The 11,592-nt window shown below is 41.1% G+C and overlaps 1 protein-coding gene across 4 annotated transcripts in view; it reads right to left on the reverse strand.

Moving 5' to 3' along the window:
• Window positions 1-2,325: 2,325 nt before the first annotated feature.
• The window catches only part of ccnl1a (cyclin L1a), a 9,452-nt gene continuing 185 nt past the window's right edge, over window positions 2,326-11,592 (reverse strand). Inside the window, exons 1-10 of one of the 4 annotated variants that reach the window (XM_077565523.1) lie at window positions 11,451-11,592; window positions 11,188-11,262; window positions 10,799-10,908; window positions 9,255-9,375; window positions 9,086-9,150; window positions 5,859-5,958; window positions 5,674-5,778; window positions 5,316-5,569; window positions 3,518-3,616; window positions 2,326-3,433 (exon numbers count right to left, since the gene is read on the reverse strand). The exon at window positions 11,451-11,592 is cut by the window's right edge and continues 181 nt beyond it. In XM_077565523.1, the coding sequence (XP_077421649.1) occupies window positions 2,980-3,433; window positions 3,518-3,616; window positions 5,316-5,569; window positions 5,674-5,778; window positions 5,859-5,958; window positions 9,086-9,150; window positions 9,255-9,375; window positions 10,799-10,908; window positions 11,188-11,262; window positions 11,451-11,592 (1,525 nt within the window). In that variant the 3' untranslated portion in view covers window positions 2,326-2,979. Of the gene's footprint in view, window positions 3,434-3,517; window positions 3,617-5,315; window positions 5,587-5,673; window positions 5,779-5,858; window positions 5,959-7,734; window positions 8,684-9,085; window positions 9,151-9,254; window positions 9,376-10,798; window positions 10,909-11,187; window positions 11,263-11,450 lie in introns of those variants that run through there. The other 3 variants (XM_077565524.1, XR_013294073.1, XM_077565525.1) reach the window with 3 other exon arrangements.

The raw sequence follows: 11,592 nt of genomic DNA on the forward strand, positions 1-11,592 counted from the left end.
GGAGTAGCAATCTGATGTAATATTCTTGCTTTCCAAAAGAAGGATCTTCACTCTAATTAAGCAAATTAAAGATGCAATTTGGATTTCAAAAAGTGGTGATTAATTCAAAATGGCTGTACAAGTACACTTGTACTTTATCTCAAGTCATCGTTTCCCATTAAAATGAATAGAAATGCTGTCAATCCGTTCCAGCCTTCCCCAAAAGAACCACAATTATCTTTTGTTTTCATAAATGACATGCAGTAATGACGATTAAATAGAATTAAAACAAATTAGACGGCTATACCGTTCATTGATGCGTCCCACTGGACTTCTCAGCAGCCTCGTAAGTCAAGTTGCTCTTATTTCAAGGCACCGATAAATATACAAATCAAAATTACATTTTAACACATAACCATAGTTTCAAACTCTAGTTTAAAATCCTACTTTGAAATCATAACCCTAATTTGAAATCCGTACTCTACTCGGAAACCTTAACTTTAGTTTTAAATCCTACAGTGAAAGTCTAGTTTAATTAAAACCTTACTCTGAAACCCTAAACCAAGTTTAAAAGCGCATGGGAGTTTTCCCAAGTCGATGTCCCTTGAAACCCGGCCATTTTGGGGGCATTCGACCATGGAGGTTCCACTGCAGGTAAATATCTTCCCTTGAAATCTTTGCGCAACAGCTGCAACCCTGCTCGCTGCAGACATAACATTGGCTCAAATTACCCATGTTGCACTCTGTTTGCTCATTTCCTTTCATTCCCCCCTCAACCTCACAATCAAAGTCGGTGTTGGCCATCGTTTTGGGCGAAACGCTACACCGTCTTGATGCAATGTGAGTTCACTCAAGTGTGCGTGGGAGTGGTGTAGGTGGGGTCACAATGTATGTGGAGTAGTGGGACAAACACCATAAATGGAAATGGAAAAACATATGGACGGGAATATTGTGATGTCAGACATCACTGATGTTGGACAATTAAGCTCAGTTGTAGTTCGTCCCAAAGGCCTCATCAAGTTCTTCCACTCCAAATTTGTTCATGCATGACTTTATGGAGCGTCGTTTTCTACATTGATTGATCCATTTTCTAGAGGAAAGCCAAACAAGCGCACAGATTCCACACAGGAAGGTGAGCTGAGATTTGAATCCCCAACCTTGAGAAACGTGATGCAAACTTCTTAACAATTACTTTTTTTTCCTTTATTTGCCATTTTAACTTCCAATATATTTTCACCACTACAAGTAGTAGTTTTTTTAATACTGTAGCTCAAAGAATGTACTATTTATTTTGTACACGATTCGATCATGTGAATGAATTGAAAGTCTTCCCATTCTTCCCTTGATTTTAATATCAATGACTGTGAACTATTTTGCATTGTGTATTTACTTGCTGCATGTCTAACGTTGCCTTTTCTCAGCACAGTTCATCAACTTTAATGGCAAAATCAATATGCTTGCAACCATAATTTTACTCCACAGAATGTGCTCAGTGTCCAAAGATGTGGTCAAGGTCCTCGCATTATGTCACAAAGTAAACCTGAACCATCAGATAAACGATGCAAGCTTTCAGTCAGGGTTCGTTCAAGGTTCTAGTGTTTCCTAAACATTTTCTAAGCAGTCTTATCTTGTTTTTTTTTTTTTAATTTTTTTTTAATTAGGACATGCTCAAAATTTCCTTGCGACGAGATAAACCATTACGACTGTTTAGAAAGGTAGGCCTATTGGAAACGCTGTGACCTTGAACGAACCGTGACGTGAATCAACTTTTGTTAGCGTTGTAAACATTCGGCCCTCAGTGGGATAGATATGTAGGCTACTGTACTTGCTCTCAAATGGTGTCGCTTCTGCACAGCAGGCATGTTTGTTTTAATAACAGCGCTCATTTTATTGTTGCTTTGTAATAAAGTTATTCTTCCACACTGTCAGAAGAAGCAGGATGGTTGGGTGTATTTATTTTTGTTAATGCACCATAGTTTGGCTCTAATGGGCACCATTTGCAAATGTCCACAAATAGACCATGTCACTTTTAAAAAATATATATATATTAAGATATTTAAAAGTTAAACACAAATTGACGCTCAGAACTGTTACCAACCTGTGATGCTAAACATCCCCCTTTAAACACGAGAACCAATAGCGCCCTCTGGCGAGCATTTAACATACTGCATTTTTCGAGACAAAACTATCTCCATCAATTGATGTTATTTATCCACACTGGTGTGTTAAGTCCCATCTATTTCACTACAAAAGGGAAAGGGGGTTTGCCTCCCAAAATGTTAGTACATGTAATGTGTCACTTTCATCAGGTGGTAGCCGGGGAAGGGAAAAACAACCTAAAAGCAGTTCAGTGCTATAACATTTATTGAATAAAAATTGGACATGAGTATTTGTGTAGACTAAAACCAGCATAACCAGTCGACAGCCCAAAAAGATTTTCAAATTAAATCTGCAACATATGGTAGAGAAAATATAACAGCTCTTTGGAAACTTAAAAAAAAAAACAAAAGGTAAACTTTGGAGACAAAATACAAGACCTTCCTTGCAACATTCTGCGCTTTTCTGAATCCTTTCATTATTTTCATCGTAGCTCTCCACTGTGCAGATCGCTTTAAAAAATTAAAGCATTGACATTAGGCCAGCGGACACCAATCAACTTTACACTGTAAATAGATGCTTTTCTACTTTACATGTGAACCAATCAGATCGGGCAAGCGGGGTACTTGAGCTACAGGTGTGTGACATGAACAGAAGACATGATAACAGCACCCGTTGGCTTCTGGCAACTAAACCTCATTCTAACTTGAGAACCATTTTCTGAACGTCGCCACAAATGCATGAAAAGGAACATTCTTTTAACAAGGAACATTCTTTTAACAAAGACATCTTTAGAGCCAAATAAAGAACGCATTTGGGAGACCCAGAAAACAAAAACCCAAAGCTGGCTTGGACACTCCTGAATTTATTTACAAGTTGGCGTCTTGTTGCCGATGCGATTGGTCAGCGTCTGTGTCTCCCGTGTCCTGAATGTCCGCCACTGCTGTGATGTTTACTCTTGTGACTGCGCTCGCGCTCCCTGTCGTACGAGCGCGACCTCTCCCTGTCTCTCCTGTCTCGATGTCCGGCGCTGCGCTCGTGTTTGTGTTTCTTCGTAGACGCGTCGAAGGCGCCGCGATCTCTGTCCCTGTCCCTCTCTCGGTCCCGCTCCCTGTCAACTTTGAGCGGCGTGCGGGAGCGGGACCGAGAGCGCGAGCGTTTCCTCTTGTGGCTGCTGCTGTTGTTGTTGTGGCGTCCGCCACTCTTTGAGTCACTGTTGCTGTGGTGGCTGGCCTTCGCTTTGAGGTGTGGGAGGAGGGGCGATGGGGGGTGTCTCCGAGGCGAGGGACTCCGGCTGTGGGATCGAGAGCGTGAGCGAGAACTGTACGTCCCCGAGCGACTCCGCCTGTTGTTGTAACTGAAAAAGAAAAAGAAAAAAAAAAGGTAAGACGCCAGGTGAGCATCACGGTAGCCGTGACTAGGGACAAACATGTTGACTTACTGCCTACGAGGGGAACGAGATCTGGAACGTGACCGCGTTCTGGATCGGGAACGGCTGCCGCTACGGCTGTTCCTCCCGATCTTTGCCTCCTTCCTCATTCTAACCCAAAAGGGGACAAAAAAGAGAAAGAAAAATAAGTGTTAAAACAGATCAGTTCCACCCCATTTGACCAACATTCATTAGTAATAGAAATGTATCATGCCACATGTATGCAAGCAACACTGACGGGCTATTAAGTTACCAATAACCCGAATGTCCACCAACAGTTAGACAAGATCATTATTACAGTTAACAGGTCCACAAATACAATCATCTTTCTGCCTCACAATGAAACGAGTAAGACGTGCTCTTTAATAGCAGACATTCAGCTTACAGTGACATGTCAGAACTCCATTTTGTATTTATGCCTCCCACTTTTTAACCACTAAATGTCACCCCTGTCTTCAATTCCTGCTTTTCTTTGGTGCATTTTCCCTGCAATTTTGTCTTCAGCAAGCGAAATGCACACTCAATTGATTTCAGGTCAGGTGACTGACTTGGGCATTGAATCCCATTCCACTTTTTTGTGGTTTGCTTCGGGTCGTTGTCTATCTATGCGCACTGCCTATATGTGAGCAGATGGTCAGATGGCCCAAAACACTTGACAATTCTACCTGCCACTTTTGTCAGCAGTCGCAACAACAAGCCAATCTTTCCCACGGGCAGCCATGCTGTTGAGGTGGCATATTTCAGATCATCAACAGCTCCTAACACATAGTGTGGTACAAAAGTTGATCTTTGTTTTGTGTGTCCATTTGATGTTGTTCCAGAGCTGTAAAAAAAAATGGTGTGCTGTTTGACAAACTAATCGCTCTTTCCTGCTTCACACGCTAACCAATTGCTTCAATCTTGTGAAGCGAATGTATTCACTCTGTGGTCAAACCTTCTCATGGTTGTTGTTTTTGACACATCTACATCCTGAAGTGTTCTTTATCTGGCCAACTGTTGTGAATCTGCTTTGTGGCTGTCCTAATTTTTTTTGGGGGGGGGGGGGCATAATCAGAAACTATGACAATAAATGGGAGTATTGATTTTTTTTTTTGGGTCAATGTTGAGATATTAAGAGCATATTTTAACAAATTCTAAACAATACTGAACATTGACAATGAAATGTAGAGCAGTAAATAAAATCTGAAATAAATCAGCATAAATAAGTATATGGATAACAGACTCAGGCCCTGTACACAAATGTTACACTTGAAAAAAAAATGTATAGGCGTTGTATTGGCACTGTAAAATGAGGTCTTATCCCCTTCAGAAAATCTTTTTTGTCAACAGTGTTGAATGGCTGCATCTTTCCCTATAAATCAAATAATCTGTGAGGCATTATAACTCCAAGGTATTGGGAAATGGATGGCCCTCCATGTGCCACAGTTTTTTTGTTTTGTTTTGCTCCCTGTAAGAAATTGGATAGGATGGTTGTGTTTTAATGGACTGTGAAGTTTGTTGTGTTGCAACTTTCTTCATATAAATCACTTGCTCTGTGTTCATCTGGATTGAATCCACAATGTTCCCACACCATCACAACAAACGTTTGGAACAAATTGCATTTATGACGCTTAACTTTCTGCAACTGCGTGGGATATTGAGGGAAGAATACACTTGGCCATGGAACAGCCAATTGTCCCTTTACTTTTCGTCCTTTAAAAAGGAGGAGGCATATTTACATATACACACAATTTTACATAATTCCTTCCTACACCGTTTACCTGATTTGTAAGTAAACAAGTCAAAATTCAAGTTATATTGTTGTTCTTACCCGTTGTGTGGACTTTTTGTCATCTGTGTGCGACCATCTGGCTCCTTCTTAACAGCTTTGGCCGTTTGGCTGTTGGGAGACTTCTCTTCCACTTTGACCACATTCGGGGACGAGGGCTTGGAGGCAGGCGAGAAGCCCCCGAGACTGGTCAATGCTGGGGTGCCGTCTGGATTCAGCCCTTTGGCCTTCAGCTTAGCTTCGGCCAAGGACACTTTCCTCCGGTCCACGTCCTTCTCCAGCTGCTCATAGTTGGGCTGTGGAACAAGTTGCACTGTCAGTCAATGCATTGAGCATTAAATAAGGCCATAAATAGAGATCATTGGTGCTTCAATGCATCAATTGAACATGTTTGTTTTACCTTCTTCCTTGTGTAGAGTTTAAGTGTGGTGATGCAGACTTCCTTGATGTCGTCATCACTTGCTCCAAACAGCAGATACCACTGAGGTTTGGAGGGCAGTGGGATCTGAAAATAGGGGAAGGGGGAATAACTAAAAATTCCAACGCGACATGTCAGTTTATTTTTTATTTTTATTATTCTCTCACCTGCAGAGCTCGGGCAGCAAGGAATATGCAGGCACAGGCAATGGTCTCTGCTTGGAACCTTACAAACACGTTGGTCCTCAAGCTGTCATTCATGTAATTCCTTTAACGACAAAGCACAGCAAACAAAAACATAGCATCTTCTCTAAACAAAGCCACTTTTGCTACTTATGTTTTTAAAGATTGACATTGACTCAACATTAAAGGCGAGGTCAACCCCAAAACAGTCTTTACAATAATATGTTGTACGTGTCCCCACTAATATAAACAGCATTCTGATCAACACTGCGTTGGTGGAATATCAATTTAACAGCAAAATCCAGCCGTTTTGATTCCATCTTCGGGCAGACATTTTCCCACTTGCTGTCAACTGAAAATGACGTCACAGTTGCTCAGAGCTCAGGTAATGACCAATCACGGCTCACCCTGAGAAACATAACCCGAGATGGAGCAGAACGGTTGGATTTTGGTGCTTAGAGGTGCATTGTGGAATATGGTTGTTGTAAAGATTTTTCTGTATCACGCATGTGCCACCAATGCCCAAATGCATACAAAGAGCCCTGACCTTTTAACTGCGGCTACGCCTATCAGCTGTTGGGGTTATGGTGCCTCGCAGGAGTTCGACAGAGGCTGCAGTTATGCTTTAGGCCAGAGGTGGCAGTCGAGTAAAAAAGGTGACAACTTCCACAATGCATCTTTAACTCTATTTCCACAATTGGCAGTATTATTCAGAATGATGTGTTTAGACTAGCGGAGCTGTATAGAACATCTTATTTTAAAGAAAATTTTGCTGACGTCCCTTTAACCCAACTTTTGCAGAATACAGTGGTACCTCAAAAGGATTAACACTATAACGCTTTTAACTTTGTAAATTTGAGGCATTCATTTGGTATCAACATGGACTAACTCCTGATTTGTGACAAGGAACTGGCTTCTACATGCACATGACGCATGCATATAAGGTGAGTTTTTGAGTCTTTGCACTCAAAGGCCAATATAAAATATTGACAGTAGCCTCACATCCAAACTACAACAGTCCAGCTTCACAGAGTTGTTCAGTGCCACAATATTTGGAGATCACGACCAGCAGTCATGGACGACCACATGATCACAAATAGTTATTTGTTTTGTTGCTTTTAACTGATTTTTTCTTCCACTGGCTCGCAAAGACCTGCAGCTTTGAACCCAAAAATTTGATTTAGATATTCTGACTGCGGCTACAGATGAGTTTTCCATGCCAGTTGCTGTTTGTTACTTGTATGAAAAGCTATGTTGTAAAATTTTGCTAAAGTTCTTACTTTCAAAGAAAGATCTGTGACATGTATTTTTTCCCCAAAATGTCAATATCAGACCAGTCAACTTATTTGACTTGCATGACAAATCATAAATTTTTTTACTGAGATGTTGCCTGTACACAGTGTATAGTAAAAGTTTAATGGTGGTGACTGGAATAAATCATTCCATAAAGATCTTCATGGTAAAAGTCGAATTTGAGGTACCACTGTATAGTAGTATCTGAATTTAATGTGGAGCTGCTAAAGAAACCTCATTAGACAGGGCTCAAATGAAATGTGTAATGTTTAACTTTGTCCATTTCTCTCTCTGGGGTATCCATGGGATTCGTGTTTGTCACCAAACTTCCTTGTGAAGGTGCCCGCCTTACACTACACGCTGCCATGAGCAGATAAGGTGATAACATGCCATGGGGAACATGCACACATTGAGGATGTAGGGAATGTATCTACACCAGGTGCCACATTAAGATAATTAGATCTGATGGGATATGGAAGCAAAAGCATTTAAGGTTGACATGCACAAAAGGTCATTTTTGGCAAGTCAGCAGTGTGCAAGCATACGAGGCCAAACTGCCACTGTAACTTATTTAACAGCAAGACACTTAGCCACAAGACTATAGACTAAGGATTGCTGCTTAGGTTGAGATAATTTTTTGTGCAAAATAAAATAAAAGCACATTTAATTTTCCAAGGATAATCTACATGTGGTGACATTGAAAAATGGGAAGTATATTGGGGCAAGAATGAGTGATCCATGTCATTGGGATGCAGATCAAAATAAGATGAAAAGGGTGCACTTAACAGGCGCAAGATGGTAAAAAAACAACTGAACTAACCTAAAAACCAACGCCCACTAAGTTAGAATGTTCGCCCAGGCGAAAATACACACCCCAAAAAATAAAAAATATTTTAGATGTTTCTCCAACGTACACTGAAACTAATGTTTTACTCATTTAATTAGCGTCGTTATTCAGCAGGCTCGGGCGTTACAATACTTTCAGGCTAATTCAGCCATCACTTTATGAGCCATAAGATACTTAAATGGCTCCGCATTTAAAAAAAACTATGCCAACAAGACAACATGCCAACTGTGTTGAATTGTGACTGGTGCAGAACAAGAGGGGTCCTGGGAGGCAAACCCTGAGAACTGGATCTCCTGCAAAACAGACATGTCTGGACAACACGTCAGTTGGGGACATGACACACTATACTATCACGTTTTTACCTGCTCCAAAAAAACACAGGTCAAAACTAAATAAAAGTTAAATGGAAAAAAATTGTAAAAACATTGTCACAATGTGATCTAAAAGGCTTGGCACAAAGAAAAATACAAATCCTTGTGGAGAGCCAAGAGAAAATAAGACGATGTAGGCTGTTGGGAAAGGCCCGAGCACCCCCTTCAACGAGTCTCAGCATTGGGACTGGCTGGTGGAGAGGGGCAGCCAGCCAAAGGGGGTGAGGCTTCCTGAGGTCATGTGGTTGTAGGAGGTAGAGTTCAGAGGTTCTTTATGTGACTTACCAGCACGGACTACCCTTTAATCAAAGAGTAGAGAGAAAGGACAAAGTTAAATCACGCTCCCTGACACCATCAACAATTTACAGCAATGCCACATAAGGGCACACGTGTGAGACGTCACAATGGTGGCAATAATACAAATTGCAGCAATACGTCAACTGGATACAAAATGGGAGTACACTTGTACAAAAAGTTTACTGTGTTTAAAAACAAAGAAGGATGCTTGAATATCACTGTTGTGAAAGGCACAGCTTTTCAGCAAAATAAGCTTTAATAATGTCCTCGGACATAATCAGGTGGCCTTTTAAACGTTTCAAGGTTGATCTTTAGCCCAGGTCTGTGTCTTTCTGCTGAAACTTGTCTCTGATACAAGAGAGGAAGTAGCTGAAGGTGAGGTGGAAAACAAAGATGAAACTTACCAGGCGGTCTGGACCAGCGTTTGGTTCTTTTCACACTCCAGGACTTGCAAGTACATTACAATTATCTAGACAAAGAAACAAAATTTTGCAAAATGTTATAGAGAAATTGCTGCAAAACTAGACTGGTAAGTTTTGCTAAGTTTAGACCTCGTGTGGGGTGTAACCTCACCTTGTGCGGATGCTTGACATGTACACAGAAGCCCAGTTCCTTGAGAATGCGCCGCTCAGCTTTGATGACTTGATTTTTGGTGTTTATGTAGTTCTGATCAAGAATCAATGAACTTGGAGTCCTATTTTACAATGGAATCAAAATAAAAGAATGTTCCCTTCTCTGGAGAACCTCAAACCCACCCAAAACAAAGAACCCTTCTGTTTTTCAATGTACTCTTATTATTCTTTTTTCTATTCCAACCAACTCTCAGCAGATTTGTTAACTGCATGCCTATGACAGTCTGCTGGGCTTTGAGGACTCCTGTGGTTATGCAAGCTTATAGGATCTGTAGCTGTCAACCTCAATCACAGCCTGTCATAGCATTGAAATATCATCCATGGTCGTTGCACACAACACCCAGAAACTTTGGACATCTAACATATTAAAATCACCTCACTTACTTTGGAGGATTCTAGGTTTAAATGGGCAAAAGCTTACAGATAGACTGAAAAGTTTGAAGGGTTGATTTAAAAATAAAAATCTGTTAACTGTATGTGCGTGTGTGTGAGTGTAAGTATCCCTTTATGCTGTGGTATTCCTATGTCAAGTGAAGCTTACTAATAATGCATCGGGATATTAAAAACAAGTTTAGCAAATTAAAATCACTGAAGCAGATGCCAGTCTTGTTTTAAAATTAAACGGTACAATTTTACATCTAAAATTCTGACTTCCAAACTCATCATGTTGAAGCTAAATATACACACAAAATATTAGATATGAAATCAAAGTTGCGTTAGTACCCACAACACAAAAAATTTGGTACATTTTTGGCAACGAACAAGGTGATATTTCAAAAAGCCGTAGACAAAAAGCTAGTGAAAGGGCTTTTGCGCTAAAGGCACAATCAAAATGTATGGTAAGCAGTAGTCAAAAGAGAACTACGTTACCCAACGGTCTGCTGACTGACGGACAGATACCCAAAGCTTAAGACTGAACCACAGAAGTCTTCAAGGTGCCCAGGGGGCCAAGGACCACCGGCCAACCTGTCATCCCCGATCCCAGTGCCCCGAGGTGGCGCAGACCACGGGCGTCTCCCACAGGAAGGGGCCTGGGCGAGGAGATAGGCCCCCTTGGATCATGGTTGTCATGCCGACTGCTTCATCTTACGTACCATTCCACATCACCCAGGGTTTGGTAAATGTAGCTGGTCGCTGTTAGTTGGTTGCAAGGGAAAAAAGAAGCCAAGTTAATGCCAAGGTCTTATAGTGCTGCCATGAACAGACTTCTAATCAAAACTAATTGCTCACACTGCCAAAGATGTGCTACATCATATGATACTCTTGAGTTGTGATGTGACACAAACTTAGGTGGTAGTCAAAACTAAACTGTTACATCTGCAAATGTACACTTGTGGGGGAGAAACTGAAAGGTTTAAGCATAGTTTAAGAGTGCAATGATAAACAGAAGGGCACTTTAAAAAAAGAACAATTCATCAGGAAAATTGACAGTGTTTTTTTTTTTAAACAAAAGTTGTGTGTGCAGTGAAAACTCTTGACACTTACTTTTTGACTCTAATCTGCTTTAAATGGTGAAAAACGTTGATGACATCTCGTATTCGCCTGGGTGCTTCTTCAATCTTGGAGGCCAAGTTAATACAAGCCATTGCAACAATCTGAATACAAAACGAAGCACAAAGTTTGCAAGAAAGGGATCGTTGAAAACACAACACCAGAAAAATCACATTCGAGAACGGCACAATGGTGCCTTCAATTTTAAACAATACCAATCTTTTTTTTTTATACTTAGCGTGAATAATTCGAAAACAGATTAAGGAAGAAATAAGACGCGTTTGAATATTTCCAACATGGCGCCCGGCAACGTTACGCCAACGAAACGCTAGCATGAGACGGCACCAGCGGCCTAGCAATTTACAATCCAAGACAGAACTCACCTCAAAACTATGCTTGACGAAGGACTTTGAGTAAAAGAAACGATGAAAAAGCACCTGCCCTGTTGCCATCGCCACCTGTTGAAAACACAAAGTTTATATTTTTTCTCGAAAGAGCACAATGGATCGTCGCCATTTTGACTCCACCACGCACGCCAGCGACACAGCAAGCTAAAACAGCTAACAGGCCGGAGTGGCTATGTTTAACAACTACACCGTTACTCAAAATCCTAATGTAGATTTAAAATAAGTTAAATGTTATTAACCTGAGGCAAACGTAGAAGAATGCCCGCCGACTGAATCAGCTCACATCCCAGGATGCGAAGGTCGGTCTCCGTGTGGAGGTCGAGGCCGTCGAGCATTGACGGCGTCGGAGAGAGCCTTTCCTCGGGGATGAGAGAGTTGTCG

The sequence above is a fragment of the Vanacampus margaritifer genome, chromosome 5, assembly GCF_051991255.1.
Source record: "Vanacampus margaritifer isolate UIUO_Vmar chromosome 5, RoL_Vmar_1.0, whole genome shotgun sequence".
In the NCBI taxonomy this organism is placed as follows: domain Eukaryota; kingdom Metazoa; phylum Chordata; class Actinopteri; order Syngnathiformes; family Syngnathidae; genus Vanacampus; species Vanacampus margaritifer.